Here is a 22,181-nt window from a genome sequence, read left to right as displayed (position 1 = left end):
TTAAGCATCTGGAGCTATAAAGAAAATGAGGAGGGGCTGCTTCAGGATCCCACATTTCTGTTTAAAGAAGCACAGAGACCATGATTATCAGACCTTGGACATCATCTCTAAGATAGTTTCCCTGCAGCTTCTGGGGAATTATCTAGCTGCCCATGGGAAAAATCAAGGTCCATCTGTTGAGTGTTAATGAAGAAGAAAAACATGTAAGGAAAAGCTCTGAAGAAAAATATTGACACTAGGGATAGCAGAAGGTGGAACCATTATTACTTCTTTGGGAATAAAGAATATTAGGCTCAAAGTAATTTCATCACCATTTACTTCATCATAGAAAATTAAGTACAATCTATACTGAAGATCTTATACAGGTACTCTGAATGTCTCTATATAGCTTGCATACCTTGAAGTTAATCATAGGTCAATTCATGATTGTATTCTCTTTCTCTTTCTCTCTCTCTGTCTCTCTCACACACAAACACAAACACACATCTTTGGCAGACACTCTTGGGATTTTGGGCAGCCTGAATCAATCCTTTAAAATTAATGATAGTTTTCCTCATTACAAATTCAGGACATGGGCAGAAAGTTATTTCTGGCAATCTGAAAGATTTCTAGGCTAAAACTATAAGCTGCATTGCCTTTATATATTAGTTGTATCCAAATACAACTGAGGAAGTGAACAGGGTCCCCATGGCTGTGAGCTCTGCCATCTATGTTATGGACCCATGTCCCTCCTGGTTGGTTAAGGCCTCCCAGAAGTGGGCATTTGGGTCCAAGAAGTGGTTAATGCCTCTTTGTGGGAGGGGGTGGTATCACCTGCCTTGAAGGAGGCAGTGGTGCAGTGGTGCACCCCCTCTCAAGGGGCCATCTTTGTATCCAGCCATGTTAGACTACTTTTATCTAGTTTCCAACCTTACCTTTTTGGGGAAGGTTGTTGACAGCATAGCTGGCATGCAGCTTCAGAGGGCCCTGGATGAAGTGGATTATCTGGACCCTTTACAGTCTGGGTTCAGCCTGAGGTATAGCACTGAGATGGCATTGGTTGTACATGCCGATGACCTTTGGAGGGCTTAGGACAGGGGTGGTGAAATTATCCTGGCTCTCTTGGATCTCTTGGCAGCTTTACTATTGGCCATGGTATCCTTCTGGACTGGTTCCAGGGGTTGGGAAGTGGGAGGCACCATTTTGTGGTAGTTCTCCTCCTTTCTCCATGGGAGGTTCCAGTTGGTGTCAGTGGGTGAGGAGAGGTCAAGCATAGGCCCCTGTAATGAGGGGTGCCTCAGAGCTTGGGTCTCTCCCCTGTCCTCTTTAACATCTACATGAAACCACTGGGTGAGATCATCCAGTGGCATGGTGATGATACCCAGCTATATACCTCTACCCCTGGCTGGGCAGGTGATGCTGTTGCAGTGCTGTCCAAGTTCCTGGAGGCTGTAAGGGTCTGGATATGGATGAACTGACTTCGGCTCAACACTGGCAACATGGAGTGGCTCTGGTTTCTTGGCCCCCCAGGCTCTGGTGACTTGTCATCTTTGACTCTAGATGGGGTTGCACTCACCCAGACTGAGCTGGTGCACAATTTGGGGGTCCTCCTGGACTCATGGCTACTGCTTGATTAGCAGGTGGCAGTTGTGGCTAGCAGGGCCTTTGCACAGATCCATCATGTACACCAATTGTGCCCTTTCCTGGACTGGGAAGCCTTTCTCATGGTCACTCACATCTTAGTCACTTCCCATTTGGATTACTGCAATGTGATTTACATGGGGCTGCTCTTGAAGACCACTCAGAAGATACAACTGGTTCAGAATGCAGCAGCAAGCACAGTATTGGGTGTTCATAGGTTCACCCATGTTACTTCTCAATTGCGCAAGCTGCACTGGCTCCCAGTTTCCTTCTGGGTGTCATGGGCCAGGACTCAGATGCTGACTCTGACACACACACACAGACACACACACAGAGAGAAAATCTCCTATGGTCTACCCAGAAAAAAATTATGGGACACTGTTTCAATTTCCTACCTTTTGGGCACAATGTGATCTGTATATGAGCTTGCAAGCAGATTTCCCAACAGAACATTATCAAACTGGGTTTGTGATAAGCCTTTTATTTGGAAATGCTGCCTGATGGGCCATGCCATTGCTAACACAATGGAGCCCGCTGCTGGACAACTTTGCTGAATTTAGTCAATAGATCCAAGCCATGTATTCTGACCCTGTGAAAGCTCAGACAACGAATCGCCATATTCGAAAAGTGAAGCAAGGGTGCTGCTCAATGGCTGAATATGTGTGTTCATGTTAATTTTCCAAGATTTTGCCTGGAATGAAGCAGCACCAATAGATCAGTTTCAGGAAGGGTTGGCAGATGAAATTCTAGATCAGCTAGCAAGAACTGAATGTCCAGGGACGTTGTGGGAATTAATTCAGCCATGCCTTAGGATAGATGGGCATTTAGAACAGAGAAAGACTAGACCCCAAGTTAACAAGCATGTTGCTAAGCCTGCAACATCTCTGCCCATGCATTGCCCTGAGAAAACATCTTCTGAAGAACACATGGAGGTTGAGGATACATGTTCTCAACTGATGGAAACTGAGAAAGTACAGAGGTGTAGAGAAGGGATGTGTTTGTACTGTGTGGGCCAGGGACATATAGCAGCCACATGTCCTGCCAAGAAATTGAACTAAGCCCTTTTGGGAAATGGAACCCACCCAGTTTAGGTGGGCTACTAATCCAGAGACAAGTTCTGGCAGCTCAAGCCCAAACCCTGTGTACCACTTCATCTAAGCACCTAGTGGTCTCTGTTTTGTTGAAGTTACCAGGGAAGCCTGCCTTGGAAATCCAGGCCATGGTTGAATCAGGGGCTACTGCTAATTTTATGGACCTTAAATTTGCTAAGGACCAGGGGATTCCCAATCATCCTGTTCAACCACCCCTGTTTGTGGAAACCATTGATAGCCGAACATTGTTATTGGGGCCTGTGACCTCAGCAACAGAAAACTTGCAGATGCATTTGGGGACTCACTGTAAAGTGGTTGAATTTGATTTAGCCTCTGCACCTCACTTCCCTATTGTCTTGGGTCTGGAGTGGCTACAGACCCATGACCCACACATTGTTTGGTCTACCGGTACCCTAACGTTCACTGCCCCTTTTGCAACAGCTACCTGACAGCCATTCCTGTGACTTTAGCTGCTGAACAAGAGGGAGAGACACTTCATGATTTTCCCATTAAATACCGAGACTTCACAGATGTATTCAGTGAAGGAGAAGCAGATCAGTTACTGCCACATTGACTGTATGACTGCCCTATTTATCTGGTACTAGGGGCTAAGATCCCAGTTAGATATCTCTACTTTCTATCAGAAACCTCAGTTGGCAGCCTTGAGGGATTTCATTGGGGGAAAAAAAGAAAAAAGACGTTTTATTCAAACCTTGTTCTCTCCTGCAGTGGCTGCTGTGTTGTTCATCAGAAAGAAATCATGAGAACTTAGGCTCTGCAATGATTACTGGCAACTGAATCAGATGACTATGCATAATTATTATGCATTGCCACTCATCTCTGAACTATTGGAATGCCTCTGCAATGCTAAGTTATTTACCAGGTTAGACCTTAGAGGAGCATACCACTTAGTGTGCATAGGAAAGGGAGATGAATGGAAGACAGTGTTTTGCACTCAGCACAGGGATTTCGAATATATGGTCATGCCTTTCAGATTAACTAATGCTCCTGCAGTCTTCCAGCATTTCATGAATAATGTGTTCCAAGATCTCCTGGATTGCTATATCATTTTTATCTTGATGATATTCTGATATTCTCAACTTCCATTGCAGAACATGGACAACATGTAATAACTGTATTACAGAGACTCCAGAAAATTTGTTTATTTGCCAAGGTAGCTAAATGAACATTTGACAAGATCACAATAGACTTTCCAGGCCATCACAACTCTTTATCTGGTATTGCCATGGATCCTGGTAAGGTGGATGCTATCTTGTCTTGGCAGCCCCACACAAAGTCAAGGACATAAAATGCCTGCTGGGCTTTGCAAATTGTATATTACTGGTCTTTTATTCCTCAGTTAACCAAAGTCAGAGCAGCATTGACCAACCTCCTCCAGAAGAAGGTCCCCTTTCAATGGGATGAAAGGACTCAAAAGGTTTTCAAAGCTTTAAAGTCTGCATTTGCTTCTCAGCCCATCCTTGACACCCAGATCCAGCAAGGCCTTTTGTTATAGAGACTGATGCCTCTCATGTAGCCTTGAGAGATGTATTGCTCCAGGTGGACCAGCACTCCTTCAGTCTGCTACCCTGTGGGCACTACTCTCAGAAACTGAAGTCAGCCAAGAAAAATTGTACCATCCAGGATAAGAAACTGCTAGCAATTAAAACTGCTTTGGACACCTGGTAACATCTGCTAGAAGTGGGCAGACACCCAATGGAAGTTCACACTGATCATTGGAATCTTGAACATCTTCAGACCACCAGAAAACTGAATCAAACACAAATCTGGTGATCATTGTTCTTTTCTCACTTTAACTTAAGAATCACTTACATCCCCAGCAGCCATAATAAATGTGCCAATGCCATCCCCAAGAAACCAGAATATGAATGCTTTGACATGGACTCCCAGTCCACCACAGTCATACCTTCAGAAGACTTTGTTGCTACCAATGTCCCAGTAAATCTACTACAAGAACTAAAGGAATAGCAATCTCTGGACAACTTTGCACAGGACCACTAGAGGGAAATTGAGAAGACACCCACCAAATCCCCACAACATTAGATGTAGAACCAGGACCTCTTACTCTTTCAAGGCTGGTATTATGTTCCTGCTGAGATTTGCGGGGTAGAGTCTGGAGACAGTGCCATGACACTCTACCAGCAGGGCACTTTTTATGGTTTAAGACTCTGCATTTGGTGAGTTGAGATTTCTGGTGGTCTCATCTCTGGATGGAGGTTACTTCCTGCCTTGTTTGCAGCCAATCCAAGGATTTTCCAGGAAAGCCAGCTGGGGAACTCTCACCATTGCCAACACGAGAAAGTCCCTTGCAAGCTGTGTCCCTCAATTTCATCATTGAACTATCTCTGTCGAAAGGAGCAACCACCATATTGGCGGTAGTGGACACTCTCACGAGGTTGGCTCATTTTATTCCCTGTACTGGCTTACCCACAGAAAAGGAGACAGCAAGTCTCTTCTTAGATTAACATTTTCCACATACATGGATTACCCGAGCATCTGATTTCAGATCAGGGCCCACAACTGACTGCTCAGTTTTGGTGGGTGCTGTTTGATAGGTTGGGAGTGCTTGGCCATCTTTCCTTAGTCCATCATCGCCAATCAGATGGGCAAACTGAACATATGAATGCCACCTTTGACCAATATCTCCAGTGTTACTTCAGTTATCACCGAGACAATTGGATTGAGCTTCTGGCTGCAGCAGAGTTTGCCTACAACAATGCACAACACACTTCCACGAAGATGTCTCCATTCTTAGCTAATTATGCTTTTTACGCTTGGTTCTTTCTTTGGATTCTCCTAATTCATCCATCCCAGCCCCATATCAGTTCTTAAAGGAGCTGAAGCCAATCCACCAAGTTCTTCAAGACCAGGCACAGAAGGCAAAGAACTCTTGTAAATACATTGCTGATCAACATCATTGATCTTGAGCTACCTTCTCAGTTGAGGACTCGGTATGGATTTCTACAAAACAGATGGCTACTCAGTGTTCATCCAAAAAACTAAATGACCAGTTCCTTGGTCCTTTTCACATTGAAGTAGTAATTAACCCAGTAGCTTATTGTGTCAAACTACCTGCATCCATCAAAGTGCACCCAGTATTCTATAGATTGTTATTGGCTCACAATACTCCAACCAGTACTCATCATTCTGATGTTCTGCCTCGACCATCTGTCATGGTGAATGTTGAGCCTGGGTATGAGGTGGCATGTATTTTGGACTCCCGTTGGTATCAGCACTGATTACCGTACGTGTTAGACTGGGATATGGCCCACTGGAATGGTCCTCATAGGATGCATCTCAAGTCCATGTACCATATCTGGTAAGTCAATTCCATCTATGATATCCCCAGAAGCCTAAACCCCCAATAGAGGATGGAAGGGGTTCTAGGGAGCGATATAGTGTCAGGTACAGGACTCAGATACTGACTCTGACTTTGAAGAAAAGGCCAATCAATCCATCTGATCTTTGGTTCTTTCATGGTGTTTGTGTGGCTTCTGCTCATGAAATTCTGGCCTCTGGACTGTCTGACAACCCTGACTTGGGTCTTGGAATTTGGACTGGATTTTAACCATTCTTCTAAATGCTCTTGTTAAAAGCAAAACCATTCAAGCAAGCTTTCTATTTTCAGAGACTCTGTTTTTGTTTGCATTCCTGTCTATTGTTATCTCCTTGACCTTGAGTAAACTGCTAGTTTACATAGCAGTTGTATGTGAGGGTGTGTAAATGAAACTAGAAGCAGGACACCATATAAAATTCAAGGTGCTGGTTGTCACCTTAAAACCCTATAGGGCATGGAGCCTGTTTTTTTGCAGGACTACATCTCCCTAAGAATATCTGCCCATCCCACCAGATCAGATAGGGTAGGCACACTCCAGTTCTTTTCCCTGAAATCCTGCCACCTAGTAGGACCTCAGAAGTGTGCCTTTTCCATGTCTGCCCCTAACCTACCTTATGGAAAACCCTCCCCCTGGCGATTCAGGAGGGCCCACTCTTTTAGCCTTTCTGAAGACCATCAAGACATGGCTTTTTACCAAGTCACTAGGATAAGAATAACTAGAATAGAAAGAATGGAATGAGGGTAATTGGAGCTTGCTGCAGGGCATCCTAAGAGGATGATTATGGCACAGGGTTTTTGTTTTGGATTGTTTTAATGATTGCTTTATAGTTTACTGTTGTTGTGAGTCACCCAGAGTTGTTTAAGATGGGTGCCATATAAATCTTTTAAATAATATATATGTATATGTATTCTCAATAATGTCAAATCTCTTCAGTATTTATTTGTTCATTGTCACTTAAAAGCCATTATCCCCACATAAACTAAATATTCTGAACTCCCAAAAAACACCTAGATCAGGGGTAAATAAATCTGAAGGATCTGTAGGTCAGAGTTTTTCAAACACTGTTCTGTGGAGTCCTTGGTGTTCTCTGAGCTTGGTTGTTTGCTTGCAGATGTTTCATTATGCAACAAGGTAACATCATCAGTTCCTGTTCTGTAAGAGTTCTGTAGGAAAACTATGTTCTACAAGAGTTCTGTAATCAGCAAATCAATTCATACTATAGTGTGTGTGTGTGTGTGTGTGAGTATGGATTGATTTGCTGATATATTGTTATACTTTACTGCAACTGCTTGGAAGCTGAGAAGATGGAGAACATTATGTTCATGAAAATCAACTGCTCTTTGAGTGTGCTACCCTAAGGACCTATTATAGATATTATTTTAAACTAACTACTATGTCTTTTGCTCCATATTAATCATCACATCACACTATTATCTCTGTTGCTCAGACAAGCTGATTTATTTCATGCTTGGTTGACATAGGAATCTCCTTCACACTTTCTCTCTCTTCCTTTTCCCAGTTGTATACACACAAGCACACATATCTTCCTCGTGTTATGCTGGGGAGTCCCAGTTGCCACAGTCCCTCCCTCCCTCCCTCCCTCCCTCTCTCTCTCACACACACACACATATATATATATCCACATCATTTGCTTGAAATAAGAGTCTATAATTGGTTATCAGCTGCCACATGCTGAAGGTTTCTGGTAAGAACATTTGCCTTTCTGCTTTGATATTATAAATTAGTTCATAAGGATCTGAATTCTAAGCCTTAGCAACAGTTATAACCATCTGGAAATTACACTCACACACACACAAATACACACATGCTCTCTCTCACACACATATACAGTATATATACCCATGAACAACAAACACATTTCCTGTATGTAAGTTTTTCTGAGGGAGAATTATTAGACACTTAAGTTCAACTCATAATAAAAAGCCACTCCATTCACATTGTTATTTAAAAGAAAAAGTTCTGAACAGTATTCAGAATACTGCCATAGGCCACACTGGAAAAGACTATACTTAAAGGATTCCTCTCAAAATCTGGTATAATCAGATCCAGAGAGTGAAGTTTTAACTTTATGTGGCTTGGCCCTTATATATTTGAAAGGGATATAAATATTCAGAAAACCTGCATGATCACATAAAAAGCACAGATTTTTTTTTAATTGCTATACAGAAATAATTCTGTATATTTAGAAAAAGCATGGTTGCAGCCCCACCCTCCATCCCAAAAAAGGTGATGTGCAGGGTTATAATTCAGATCAACCATTCTTTTCTGCCAAAACTCATCCCTTTCTCCACATGCTATTTGCCCTCCAAAATCTTATTTGCACAAAACAGTAGGGACTGATAAAGGAAGAATAGGAGGAAGCAGGTCTCAAGGTCTCAGATGCTGCATTTCAGCCTCTCATTCTGCATCCCAAGAGACTTCTATCTGCACTCAGTTGAAGTTCTATACATCAGAATTACATTGGCTCTCACCCCATCCCCACATATGAATTGATTTGACACAAAGTTCAGGCTTTAAAGGAGTAAGAAAATAAGGCTATAGCTTTCCTAATGGAACTGTGCAGGAAGACAGGGGTTTAAACTTGACCTGCCAGTTCAAGAGATGCTCTTCTAAAGAAGAAATCTGAAATTACACAGAAAGTAACTCCAATTTTCAGTGGGTATGTTGATGTCACCTGTCTCACTTAAATTGTCAGTGCAGGGCTTTAGAACAGGAACAATCTGATAATTATTGGACAGCTAGTCCACCTTAATGGTACTAGGATGAGCTAAAGATTTTTAAAAAAATAGTCATGGAAACCTCATTCAAGCAGGTTAAATAAAGAGACTTTATTGATACAATTAATTAACTCAGCTTTTATATAGCTAACTTCTCCTTTAACTTTAGCTTGAAAGTCACTTTCGGCTGAGGGAAGGACAATTTAATTCATAGTGGGTGAAGCCAATAAGACAGAATAGTTTTCTAAAAAATAGTATGTGAAAGAAGAAGGTTATAGATTTTTTCTGGAGTAGAATAGAAGTAGCAACTAATAGCCAGGCTTTATAAGAACATTTTCTCCCCTCATGCTGATAAATTCTGGATGTATAAAAAGTCCCTCTTTTGGGGGAGATGGGCGGTAGAAAAATGTGAATAATAAATAAATGTATATTGCCTTAATAGTTATCTGTCGGTGCAAATACACTCCCCCAGTTCAATTTTGCTTGATCCCATGTTTCATTTCTTAGCAGATAAAAGGAAAATGCTAATCTTGGTTTCAGGAGAGCAGAGGAGAGGAGAAGGGAGGGGAGGGGAGGGGACATTTGTTAACTGCATTGTTTGAACCAGCAGCATTTTCAGCTTCTGAGACACCTGAGATACTAGAACAACTTGTTAAATCCTTTAAAACTAAAAACCTACTATTGGTTTTTATATATATTTGCTATCAATAAATCAATTTGATACACTGATGCTAAGACTTGAGTAGAATAAATATTTAGAGATTCTTATATTGCCTAGACAGTGGAAAAGCATTTAACATCTATAGCAAGAATGTCAACAGACCTTAAACTACGACTTATACAACAAAAAATAATATTTAGAATTTATTGGATACCATTACGTTTGTATAGAAAAGGATTGTCTAAGACCACATTCTATTGGAGATGTTATAAGGACAATGCTGCTTTAAAACACATGTTTTTTATAATGTCCTATACTTACTAAATTTTGGGAGAAAGTAGTGGACCATATAAATCTGACAGAGCAACAAAAGCTAAAATTTTCAGAGGATAATATTCTTCTGAATTATATACCAAATACATGGAACTTGACAGCTGGACAACGTAAATGGATTCTCTGTGCCCTTACTATGGCTAAAAAATGATATTGGAGCATTGGAAAGTTAAATGGATAAATGTGCCCTATTTACTCAATGGATTGAGGACCTGATTGCACTTGCCAGTTATGAGTGGATTGCCTATAGTTGTAGACTTTGTATAGACAAGTATAATGAAATATGGGACACATTTATACAAATTACAGTAGATTAAAAATGATAGTCATACAAATGTATTAGAAATATATACGTCCTTGAATAATATTTTTGTGACATAAGTATATATATTGAATTATAACTGGTTACTGCTATAATGTCATATTATACTATTTTTCGTAATATTTTTGTTGGACTTCCACTTTTTTTCTAAAGTGCTATATATGTGTGTGTGTGTGTGTGTGTGTGTTATTCTCTGTGACAATGTATGTATCTCCATCAGAATTATCGTGTTTTGTTTTGTTTCTTATTAAATAAAAAGCAATAAATAAAAAAGTGTTCCTATGGATTAGGAAACTTCAAACGAAGATTGTTGCAGAAATATAAAGATATGTATTTATGGGAGAACAACTTCATAGTTCCCAAATACAGCCAAATGTGTTTCAGCATATTTTTGTTTTTAGATGTTTATTAGTACTCTTGTTGATCCCTTTTTGTTCATTCATGTTCCACTACTGTTTTCACTAATTATATATCTTGGTTTCTGTCTAGACAGAAGAAAAAAAAAAACAATCAATAACAGTCATAAAATGGATATCAGTAACAAAACTGCTCCATCAGAATTTATTCTCCTGGCATTTTCAGAGCTGAATGAATGGCATTTCTTCCTCTCTGGACTTATGATCTTCACTTATCTCTTTACAGTGATGGGAAATTCTCTGATCATCTTTCTTGTCTCCTTTGAATCAAATCTCCAAACCCCTATGTACATCTTCCTCAGCAATCTTTCTGTCCTGGACATCTGCCTGACTACAACCACCATTCCTCAGTTGATAGTGAACCTGATCTCAGGAAGAAGTGTCATTGCATACACAAGGTGCAAAATACAACTCTTTTTCTATGTCTTATTTGTTGGGAGTGAGTTTCTCCTGTTGGCAGTGATGGCTTATGACCGTTACGCTGCCATTTGCAATCCTCTCCACTATACCATGATCATGAGTCAAAAACTCTGTGGCCAGCTATTATCAGCTTCTTGGTTCATAAGCTCACTCAATTCTACCATTCACACAGTTTTCACATTCAGTTTGCCCTTTTGCAGGGCCAATAAAATCAACTACTTTTATTGTGACATCTCTCCTTTCCTAGCTATCTCCTGTGGAGACATTTCCAGAAGTGTTAATGCACTACTGGCCACCAGCCCTATAATGGGCTTGGCACCAGCAGTGTGCATTATAATTTCCTACATTTGCATTATCTCAACAATTTTGAAAATGAATTCCTCAGCTGCCATGAGGAAAGCCTTTTCTACCTGTGCTTCCCATTTCATTGTTATTTTTCTCTACTGTGGCAGCTGCCTTTTTTCATATACTAGACCTATATCCAGCTATTCACTAAACAGGGACAGCATTATTGCCCTCGTTAACAATATGATTTCCCCTGTCTTAAACCCTCTGATCTATACTCTCAGGAACAAGGATGTAAAAGCAGCATTGCAAAATTTTATGATGAGGAAATTATTCTCCTGAAAAACAGAATTTCTTGGGAGATACTACAATATCTGAAGATTCTACAAACTCACATGTGGATTTTAAGATCTACAGAAAGAGGAAGAGACTAACTTAAATGCAATGGTTGTCTTTGTTCAGTCTGTGACATGTACAGTATCTGTAATGCAATCATTTACTTATTTTGTGTTCTTTGCTATTATTTCATTTATTAAGTTTGTAAGGGCCCCCAGACTTCATAATATCTCAGAGCAACACGTACATGTGAGGAACTCAAGCCCATTAGAAGTGTCTAGGTTCAGATGCTTAGGGTCTCAATGTACTTTTTTTTTTTTTAATTACATGGTCCAATACATATTTTTGTCTCCTAATGGTAGGGGAAGAACTAGTGTACTTTATTCTTCCTGTAGGAGGCATTCTGAAGAGGAGAGCCTAAGAGTATCAGTCTTGAGATCTGGACAAACCAGAGATGAAACAACAAAAGGAAAAATGAGGGAGTCTCTTGCTTTTTATTTCTGTGTCTAATGTGTCTGGTGAGTGTCTAATAGGATAAAAAGATGCAAAGGCAACCTCCAAATAAATAAATAAATAAATCTCCATAATTAGTTTTATCTACTTTCAACTGGGAAACTGTGAGCATCCTAGACTAAACTAACTCCAAAAACTCTCAGGAATTCTTAGAACCTTGGCAGTCAGACAAGTCAGCCATCAGCAGGCACATAGAGATAAACAATATTTATATACCATTCAAAAGAGACAATAAAAAAGCTAAAAAGGAAACAAAAAGACCAGAACACCTCCTTGCCAGCAGTCAACACCCAGATAAGCAAAGATTAACACCAGGATTAACACCAGAAGAAAAATCAAGCTGTAAACAATACCCTCATCAAGGAACTACCAACTCAGACAAACAATCAAGCAGTAAGCAGCAGCCTAATCAAGGAACTACCAAGGAGAGAACAACACCCCCATCAGCACTGACAGGGCAAGCTCCTATATATAAACAGAAAGCAAACCACACACCCTCCTAGCACTGAAAATGTTGCCTAGTTGGGCAATGAAACATCTGCAAGCAAACAACCAAGCTCAGAGAGCACCAAGGACTCCATAGTTCAACCCTGAGTTACAGATATTCTCTTCTATTGGATCTACAGGTCTTTTGATGTGTGCCTTTTACAGTTTATGACTGCATTCTTTATTGAATCAAATATCAAATCAAATAAAACCTTATGTTGCTTTTGAAACTCAAACCTCTAATTTGACTCACTACTTGCCACCTTTAAATGTCAAACTGAAATGGGATCTTGATTGATTCACAGTCTTAGAACTGTATAGCATTAGAACTGTGTCAATTGTTTGGAGATTATATTGTTTTAGGTTAGTAGCCACTACCCATTATTAGCCAAAGGGAAAATTTGTGCTTTGCTATATGCAGATGATGCTGTTCTTCTTTCACACACTGGATTAGGTTTGAAACTCAATTACAGATCAACTATGATAAAATCAAAATGTTGATTTTTGAGAAAAAAAATCCAAAAGTATAGCTGGAAAATTCAAGATTGTCAGATCCCCCCGATCAAAGTTTTTACAGAAACTCTTATTGGAGCATCTCCCATCATTTCCTTCTCCAAGGAATGGAATCTGTGTTGCCAGATGGGAGGGAGTGAGAAGTTGGAGTGTGAAGTGGTTTATCATGGCTATGGAGGACATCAAGGACAAGGGGTTGAGATATGCCAGGAATACCATCTAGATGGGAGGGGGAGTGACATGGTTTCATGGGAAAGGGGACTAACTAAGTGAATGTAGTTTTAAGTTAGGTTTGGTTGGGAAATGCTCGAATGATCAAGTGCTGACATTAAGCTGCAAATCCATTTTTTTGAAAACTCTTCCTGAGCAAGTAATCAGCTGAGAGTTGACGAACCATGCCTAAACATGGAAAATCCTGGGCTAAGCAGCTATCACCTTTACCGTCATTGGAGAGGACAGTGCTATATGCCAAAGTGGAAGAAGAAAAAAATTAATGGAGGAGAGCTCGGGGAGCAGAGACAACAAGTGAAAGATGGAACCCCAGCTCAACACTACAGAGTTGGAAAGTGTCCTCCACTCCCTCAGATGCCAAGCATTATTATCAAAGAACCACAGATGGATCCTTCCCAGATCGGTGCCAGAGAAGAAGAGGGAAGGGCCACTCCACCTGTGGAGGCACAAGCAAGGGTGCAGAGTCCGGGGTCGCATGGGACCATTCCAGACCCCAATGGAACTCCACAAGAAATGTGGAACTTGGAGGCAAGGCTGTCTGCCATGGAAGTGGTGTTACAGCAGGTATTGAGAACCCTGGAGACCATAGCATAATCTCAACTCAGCTATCCAGAGTGGCATCACCAGACTCACAAGGAAGACAGCGTATCCTAACCCCAACCCGGGATTTCGAATCCCCAGTAAGGCGCCGGTGGAGTGGAGGCCACCCAGAGAGCCAAAGCAACTGGGGGAGAGCTCTGCCCAGTGGGGCAACACCGGTTGTGACCCCAAAGGACATACAAGTTAAGTTCAATGGAGACCCATGGCAGTTGGTGTTCTTCTTGACAAACATGTCCATATAAATGAAGGAATATGGATCTTGCTTTCTCACTGAGTAAAAGAAAGTGAGCCAGGCAGACACCAGACTCTGGGGACCTGAGGCTGAGTGGTTTGTGCAATTGCACAATGCCATGGCCCTGGAGCTGAGCAGCCTGTGTGAATTCATGAGGGCACTGAGAGACCAGTTTGAAGACCCACTTGACAAGATGAGGGTGAAGACAGGTATCCAGCAACTTAGGCAAGGGGGAAGAACCATGGTGGAGTATGCCATGGAGTTCAAAGCTCTTGCCAGAAAAGTTATGGACTGGTTGGAAACCACTAAGATTGATTACTTCAAAGGGGGCTTGCAGCCAGAAATCCTGAGATGGGTGCTGTGCTGTGGAGACCCCACTGCCCACTTTGAAGGACTGGATCTGCCTAGCAGGGGAGGTAGAGAATACCCAATACCAATTCTGTCAGCAACTCCAAGGGCAAACAATGGGAAAAAAATACCATAGCCCCAGGTCAATTTCCCTTCACCCAGCAAAAACTCTTCCATGACAAGGATGATCAGAAAGACTTGCCAGGAAAGAGAGGCACCTGTTTTAAATGTGGGAAGAACACCCACAGAGCAGCAGAATGCCCAGATGCACTGAAAGGAGAAACCAAATTGACTAAAACCCCACTGACTAGACAAAAGGCAGCAGCTCCATTGGTGCTGGCCCAAAAGGAACCAGATGTGAAGTCTCTGATTGACTCAGGTGAAGACTCCAAACAGGAGGAACTGGAGCCAGCGGGAAATGAATTTCACCTGTTCTAAATCACACCTGTGAGCAGGTGGAAACTCCAGGGCAAAACGTGCCTACTTCAGAGATAGGCGACAAAGAAGACCCTTTGGTGAGTGATGATTGCCCCACCTTGCTGGTGAAAGTAGAACAAAAAACTTAAGAACCTGGCACAAAGCCAATTTGACAGCTATGTTAGACTCAAGGTGCACAAAATGCTTGATACACTCTGCCCTAATTGACACACTGAGCCTTAAAACAAGGGACTAAAAAGTCCCATTATTTTCACTCAGATGGACAGTTCAGTTGCCCACGGGGGTCCCGTGGATTTCTGGACTGAGACTTTGGCCATGAGGTTGGGGGGGGGGGCATAAAGAAACCTTGCAATTTTTTGTAGCTCCTATTGCCAACTATTCTATCATCCTGGGACTCCCATGGCTAAGGAGTAGAAAGCCACAAATCAATTGGGACTCAGGTGCTTTATTGTTTAAAAATGGGGCTAGCAACCTCTTTACTATACTGCAACCAGCCGGCACTCTCTCAACCACAACCCTGCAGTGGAACCTCTGGCACAGCCCTACATTCCACCCATATATACAGATTTTTTTGATGTCTTCGATGAGAAGGAGTGTGACCAGTTGCCTCCTCACAGAAAAACTGACTGTGCCATTGAAATTGACCCAAAGGCTAAACTACCTAAGCCTAAAATGTATGCCATGTCAGAAACTGAGAAACAAGTTCTCGGGGAATTTATTGACAAAAGCTTAGTGCAGGGGTTCATTGAGCCTGCCAATTCACCTTTGGCAGCCCCCGTGCTCTTCTGGGTGAAGAAAGAAGGCTCTCTGAGACTCTGCATGTATTACTGTGGAATAAATGCCATCTCAATAAACAATCAGTACCCTCTCCCCTTAATGAAAGACATGCTATCACACCTATCAAAGGGAAAAGTATTTAACAAACTTGACCTCAGAGAAGCATATTTTAGAATTAGAATTTGGGAGGGGGATGAATGGAGAACAGCATTTAACTGCCCTCTAGGTTCCTATCAGTACAAAGTCCTCCCATTTGGGTTAGTGGGGGCCCCTGGAGCGTTTATGCAATGTATAAACAAGGTCCTCCATGCACATTTGTACAAAGGGGTCCTGGTTTACTTAGATGACATTTTAATTTATTCTGACAATTTCAAAGACCACGTTCAGCTTGTCAAGAAAGTCTTGCACAAACTGAGAGATGCTAAGCTGTATGCCAAGCTCTCTAAATGTGAGTTCCACAAGTCTCAGCTGGACTATTTGGGCTATCATATTTCTTGCAAGGGGGTCGAAATGGATCCTGCCAAAGTACAAGACATCATGGGGTGGGAACCCCCTCACACCAGGCGTCAACTTCAAAGTTTTCTAGGCTTTGCAAAGTTTTATAGAAATGTTATTCCCAAATTTGCTCAAATTGCTTTGCCTCTAACTGACTTGTTGAAAACTAGAGGGAGGGGGGAAACCTGGAAAGTTACCTCCCCAGGGGCTAGACTTGCCTGGACTTCTCAATGTCAAGCAGCTTTTGACCGTTTAAAGCTTCTTTTTACTAGAGAACCCATTCTAGCCCACCCAGACCCAACTCGCCCATTTATTGTGCAAGCAGATGCTTCTGACTCAGCTATCAGGGCAGTTTTGGTTCAAAAAGATGAAACAGGTTTTCCCCACCCCTGAGCTTACCTCTCATGCCTCCTGACTGTGATTGTGTGAATGCTCGAATGATCAGGTGCTGACGAAGATCATATGATAACACAAGTCAAGAGTTTTGGTTACCTGGACATTTTATTTAACTATGCTCTGTTCTGGTGTCATGTTCTCATTCTAATGTATGGTTAACATTGTAACGTTTCACATGTCATTCTCTGTTCCGTGTTCTTTCACCCGGGGTTTTTACATTCTTTCGCCCTCCCTTGTTTTGAGGGCTTGGAATGCATGTTTGGGTTTGCGCTCCTGCTCAAGGTTACTTTCCCAGGCGCGTCTAACGGCTTCCAGCACCTGGGAGGGGGAGCGTCCTGACGGGCGACGGGGCGGGACCTGCTCACAAGCAAGGCTTTTAAGTTTGTATTTGGCGCGCTTTTGCTCATTCTCAGCTTTCTCTGTATTTGCATACTATTCCTTTAATAAATCAGTTATCTTTAAGCCCGAGCTTGTGAGACTGAGTATTTGGGATTAGGCAATCGTTACATAAAGCTGAGAATCATTCTACCCATTTTCCGCTAGCCCCATCCAATCATTGGATAAGAGGGAACGCTAGCGATGACAGAACCTCAACCTCAACTGCGCGCAAGTGAGGGAAGCGAAGAAGAGCGGGAGGCGGTCAAAAGCCGGCCAGTGCTAACTTCGAGAGCGCAAAGAGCAGCCCGTCGAGAGTTGCGAGATATCCAATTGGACGAGCTGCTGATATCCATGCAGGAGAGTCTCAGGAGTGAACATAGAACTGTCATGGAAAGAGCACAGGGGAGGGGGTCTCCACAATTGACCTGGGAGCACGAAGTCCCCTTGTCACCGAGGGTGGTGGTAACCAACCAACCCTCGGAGGAGCCGGTCACTCCGGCCCGTATGAGGGCATTAGAAGATAAAATGGATTTAATTGTGACGATCCTCAAGGATCTACCCAAAGAGGATCTACCCGGAGAGGCAGAGCCCACCCCGGAGGATTGGGAGGAAGAGCCGTCACAGTACCCCAGGCATAGTACCATGGTGACCCGGGGGAGAAGCAAGACTCGATCAGCCCGTCAAGGGGGGGAGCGAGAGGCAAGACCTCCTAGGGATCGACCACCCATGGGGGCTCGGCGCACGCTGACATTAGCGGCACCGCCACAGCCAGCTGAGCCGGCAAGATCCTTCCCACCATTTGGAGTGAAGTTCGATGGGGATCCCACCACGCTCTCCTTCTTTATTACTAATGCCAAGCACTACATAGAGGATTGGGGTCGAAATTTTCGGTCTGAACATGGCAAGGTCAATTTCATTGCCAACAAGCTGAGAGGAAAGGCAGCGGATTGGTATGTGCAACTATGCCAAGCTGAGGCAGCTGAGTTAGAGGACTTCGATGACTTTTTGTGGGCACTTAAAGAGCATTTCGAAGACCCCCTAGCTCAAGAAACGGCCAAAAATGACCTGCGGAAACTTTACCAAGGGTCCCTCCCAGTTGCCAAATATGCGTTGGAGTTTAAAGCTTTGGCAGGAAAAGTGGAAGACTGGTCTGAGCCAACAATCATCGAATTGTTCAAGCAGGGGCTTGAACCCGAAATCCTTCGATGGGCTCTGGGTAGAGATGACCCTAAAACGCTATATGGGTGGATTCAGTTGGCGGGAAGCGCAGAAAATGCCCTACGAACCTATGCCCATACCAAGGAGCTTAGACAAACACGTCTCGCTAGAGGAGCGCGCACATCTGGACTTGCCAGCCGCCCCAAACCAAAAACCTGGGAAGAAGAGAGGGAGCAACGGTTCTCCAAGGGTCAGTGCCTCAGATGTGGGAAAGAAGGACATCGAGCCACTTCGTGCCCAAGACGCCGCCCAGAGGAACGACAGACAAAACCCACGGTAAAGACGCCTGCTCCTGCTCCACCGCGAAAACTGAAGGCAGCCCTCGCGGAACTGGACCCCCCAGACCTTCCCTTCGGCGAAGAGGAGGAAGAGTTGCAATTCGAGCAGCCGGCGGGAAAAGCCTACCACCTGCCCTGAAGGGCGCCCTAGGGCAGGTGGAAGAAACCGGGCGTAACCATGATTCGGTGAGTGGAAACTTCCCCACACTGACTGTTAAAGTTAAACTAAGCTCAAAAACCAGAACGGTGGAAGTGTGGGCCATGCTAGACTCGGGTTGCTCCCGTTCCCTGATGCACCCTGATGTCGTAGCGGCTCTGGAACTGCCCACGTTCCCTTTGCCAAGGCCCATGATTTTCACCCAATTGGATGGAACTATGGCGGGAGGGAAAGCAGTCAATCTTTCCACGGGACTGGTCGCCTTGCAGATGGGCTCCCATCAGGAAAAGCTGCCATTTGTGGTAGCTCCAGTGGGGGGTCCTCTGGTAATCTTGGGGATGCCTTGGTTTGTGAAGCAAAACCCTTTTATCAACTGGCTGCATAGAACTGTGACGTTTGCAGATGGATTTTACAAAGTACCCGAAAAGGACCTACTGGAGGACATGGAGGGTGGTGGGGTAGCGTATACCACTGTGCAAACGCTTCAACCTCTTGAGGGGCTACCCAATCAGTACCAAGATTTTGCTGATGTATTTGGGGAAAAAGAAGCAGATCGCTTGCCACCCCACCGAAAAACGGACTGTGCCATTGAGTTTTTACCGAATGTAAAATTGCCTCACCCAAAAATATACCCCATGTCTCCCAAAGAGCTTACCACGCTAAGGGAGTTCATTGACAAAAATCTAGCTAGAGGTTTCATTGAGCCGGCAAATTCCCCGGTAGGGGCGCCTGTCCTATTCAGACCAAAAAAGGATGGGTCATTAAGGCTTTGTACCGATTTCCGCGGGCTCAATGCGGTCTCAATATTAAATAAATATCCTTTGCCCCTGATCAAAGATATGTTATCACATCTGGCCAGAGGCAAAATCTTTTCAAAACTGGATTTGAGAGAAGCCTACTTTCGCATTCGCATAAGGGAAGGGGATGAGTGGAAGACAGCGTTCAACTGTCCTCTTGGGGCTTTCCAATATAAAGTCTTACCATTCGGGTTATCTGGGGCACCTGGGGTTTTTATGCAACTAATCAATGAGGTCTTGCATGACCACCTATATAAGGGGGTACTGGTATATTTGGATGATGTATTGATTTATACTGAAACCATGTCAGAACATATCCACCTGGTGCGTCAGGTACTAGCTAAATTGCAAAAAGCACAGCTGTATGCAAAACTGTCAAAATGTGCCTTTCATCAGTCGCAAATTGATTACCTAGGGTACCGGATTTCGGCTCAGGGCATTGAAATGGACCCTGCAAAAGTAGAAGCCATCGTGGCATGGGAACCTCCCCGTACCAGGAGACAATTACAGAGTTTCCTTGGATTCTCTAATTTCTATCGCACATTCGCCCAAAATTTTGCGGAAATCGCCCTCCCCCTTACTGAACTGTTAAAAACTAAAGGACAGGGGGATACGCGACGTTCAAAGAACCCAGGCGCGCTCCTTAAATGGACTCCCGCCTGTCAGCAAGCGTTTGAAGCGCTAAAACAAATCTTTACCACAGAACCGATTTTACAGCATCCAAACCCCTCTAAACCCTTCGTGGTACAAGTCGATGCTTCTGATTTTTCCATAGGAGCAATTCTATTACAAGCTGACCAATCTAGCGCTTTAAAACCCTGTGCCTACCTCTCTCGCAAATTCACAGAAACAGAGAGAAGATGGCATGTTTGGGAAAAGGAGGCTTTTGCTGTAAAAACAGCGTTAGAGACGTGGCGACACCTATTGGAAGGCACTTCAAACCCTTTTGAAGTCTGGACTGACCATAAAAATCTGGAAGCTTTAAGCACCAGTCGGAAACTCAGTCCCAAACAGCTGCGCTGGGCTGAGTTTTTCAACCGCTTTGACTTCACCCTTAAATTTATACCAGGCAAGAAAAATTTCTTAGCTGATGCACTCTCGCGCAGACCCCAAGATGCTGGCCCAGGGCCAACGGTCCAAGGCACCGTCTGGACCGACAAACAATTAGGTTTGGCAGCGGTGACTCGCAGCCAGACCCGAGCGCAATCAACTCCGCCTCCAGCCGCTCCGCCTTCCAGCCGCCCGCCTCCCTTGTCAATTCCCTCCGATTTGCAACAACAGTTGCTCTCCCACCTTAAAACAGATACTTGGTTGCAAGCCAATAGACACATTTTAACTTTCACCGATGATCTTGCCTGGCGCAACGATCGTCTCTATGTACCCGAAGCAATGCGAAAAACCATACTCCAGCGCTGTCACGATGACAAGCTAGCTGGACATTTCGGCTACGTGAAAACTTTGCACCTCGTTCGCCGCCAATTCTGGTGGCCAACTTTACTCAAAGACTTGAAAGAATATGTCACTGCGTGCCCTGTATGTGCGGCGATAAAGCGCAAACCGGGCAAGCCCCAAGGTCTCCTTCAACCGGTGGCCACTCCATCTGTCCCTTGGCAGGATATCTCCATGGATTTTATCGTTGATCTACCCCCTAGTCAACGCAAAACTGTCATTTGGGTCGTCAAAGACTTTTTCTCCAAACAAGCCCACTTTATCCCATGCGCTTCTATCCCCACCGCACAACAGCTGGCACGCCTCTTCCTCATCCACGTGTACCGCCTCCACGGTATCCCCGCCCGTTTGGTGAGTGACAGAGGCACACAATTTACGTCACAATTTTGGCGGGCATTTTTGAAACTTTTGGGTACAAAACAATCGCTTTCTACCGCCTGGCATCCGGAAACGGACGGATCTACAGAGGCGGTTAATTCTACATTGGAACAATACCTCAGAGCTTTTGTAAACTACCAGCAAGACAACTGGGTCGATTTACTCCCATTTGCTGAGGTCGCTTACAACAATTCCATTCATCAAACCACTGGTCAAGTTCCCTTTAAAACAGTTTTTGGACGTGAATTCGTTCCGATTCCTGAACTTCCTCATCCTCAACCGCTCCCAGCCACCCTCGCTGGCTGGGCAGACTCTCTCAAAGACTTATGGTCTAATATTCTCCTCGCTCTCCACCATGCCCAGGCTACCTACAAACGCCATGCCGATGCAAAGCGTTCCCCGGAACCATCTTTTGCGGTCGGAGATAAAGTCTACTTGTCAACTAAGTTTATCAAGTCCCCACAACCCTCTAAAAAACTTGGTCCTAAATTTGTCGGTCCTTTTCCAATTGTTGCTCAACTCAACCCTGTTACGTTTAAACTTGATTTACCTCACAACCTTAAACGTTTGCATCCTGTTTTCCATTGTAGTTTACTCAAACCCTGCCTGTCGTCGGACCGTTGGCATCCACAACCCATTCCTCCACCTCCCCTCATGATTGACAACCAACAACACTTCGAGGTGGCATCTATCCTCGATTCCAGACGCCAGCGCTCCACTCTACAATATCTCATCCGCTGGAAACATTTCCCTCATCCTGAATGGGTTGCTGCTCCAGACGTGCATTCTCCTCGTCTCGTAGCCCAATTTCACTCTGCCTATCCTGACAAACCGGCTCCCTAATTTCTTTTGGGGGGGCAATATGTCATGTTCTCATTCTAATGTATGGTTAACATTGTAACGTTTCACATGTCAT

At 43.7% G+C, this 22,181-nt stretch overlaps 1 protein-coding gene across 1 annotated transcript; it reads left to right on the top strand.

Annotated features, from left to right (window-relative positions):
- Positions 1–10,651: 10,651 nt before the first annotated feature.
- On the top strand, positions 10,652–11,587 carry LOC134496549 (olfactory receptor 5V1-like). The gene has a single exon (XM_063302269.1). The coding sequence runs from the start codon at positions 10,652–10,654 to the stop codon at positions 11,585–11,587; it is 936 nt and encodes a 311-aa protein (XP_063158339.1).
- The last annotated feature ends 10,594 nt before the right edge of the window (positions 11,588–22,181 follow it).

Source organism: Candoia aspera, chromosome 4 (genome assembly GCF_035149785.1).
Source record: "Candoia aspera isolate rCanAsp1 chromosome 4, rCanAsp1.hap2, whole genome shotgun sequence".
Taxonomy (NCBI): Eukaryota; Metazoa; Chordata; class Lepidosauria; order Squamata; family Boidae; genus Candoia; species Candoia aspera.
Note: the sequence above shows the minus strand (reverse complement) of the source record. Positions and strands in the feature narration are given on the sequence as shown.

What these genes read in the sequence shown, in the direction of transcription:
- LOC134496549 (XM_063302269.1), top strand. Translation starts at nt 10,652, where the DNA reads ATGGATATCAGTAACAAAACTGCTCCATCAGAATTTATTCTCCTGGCA.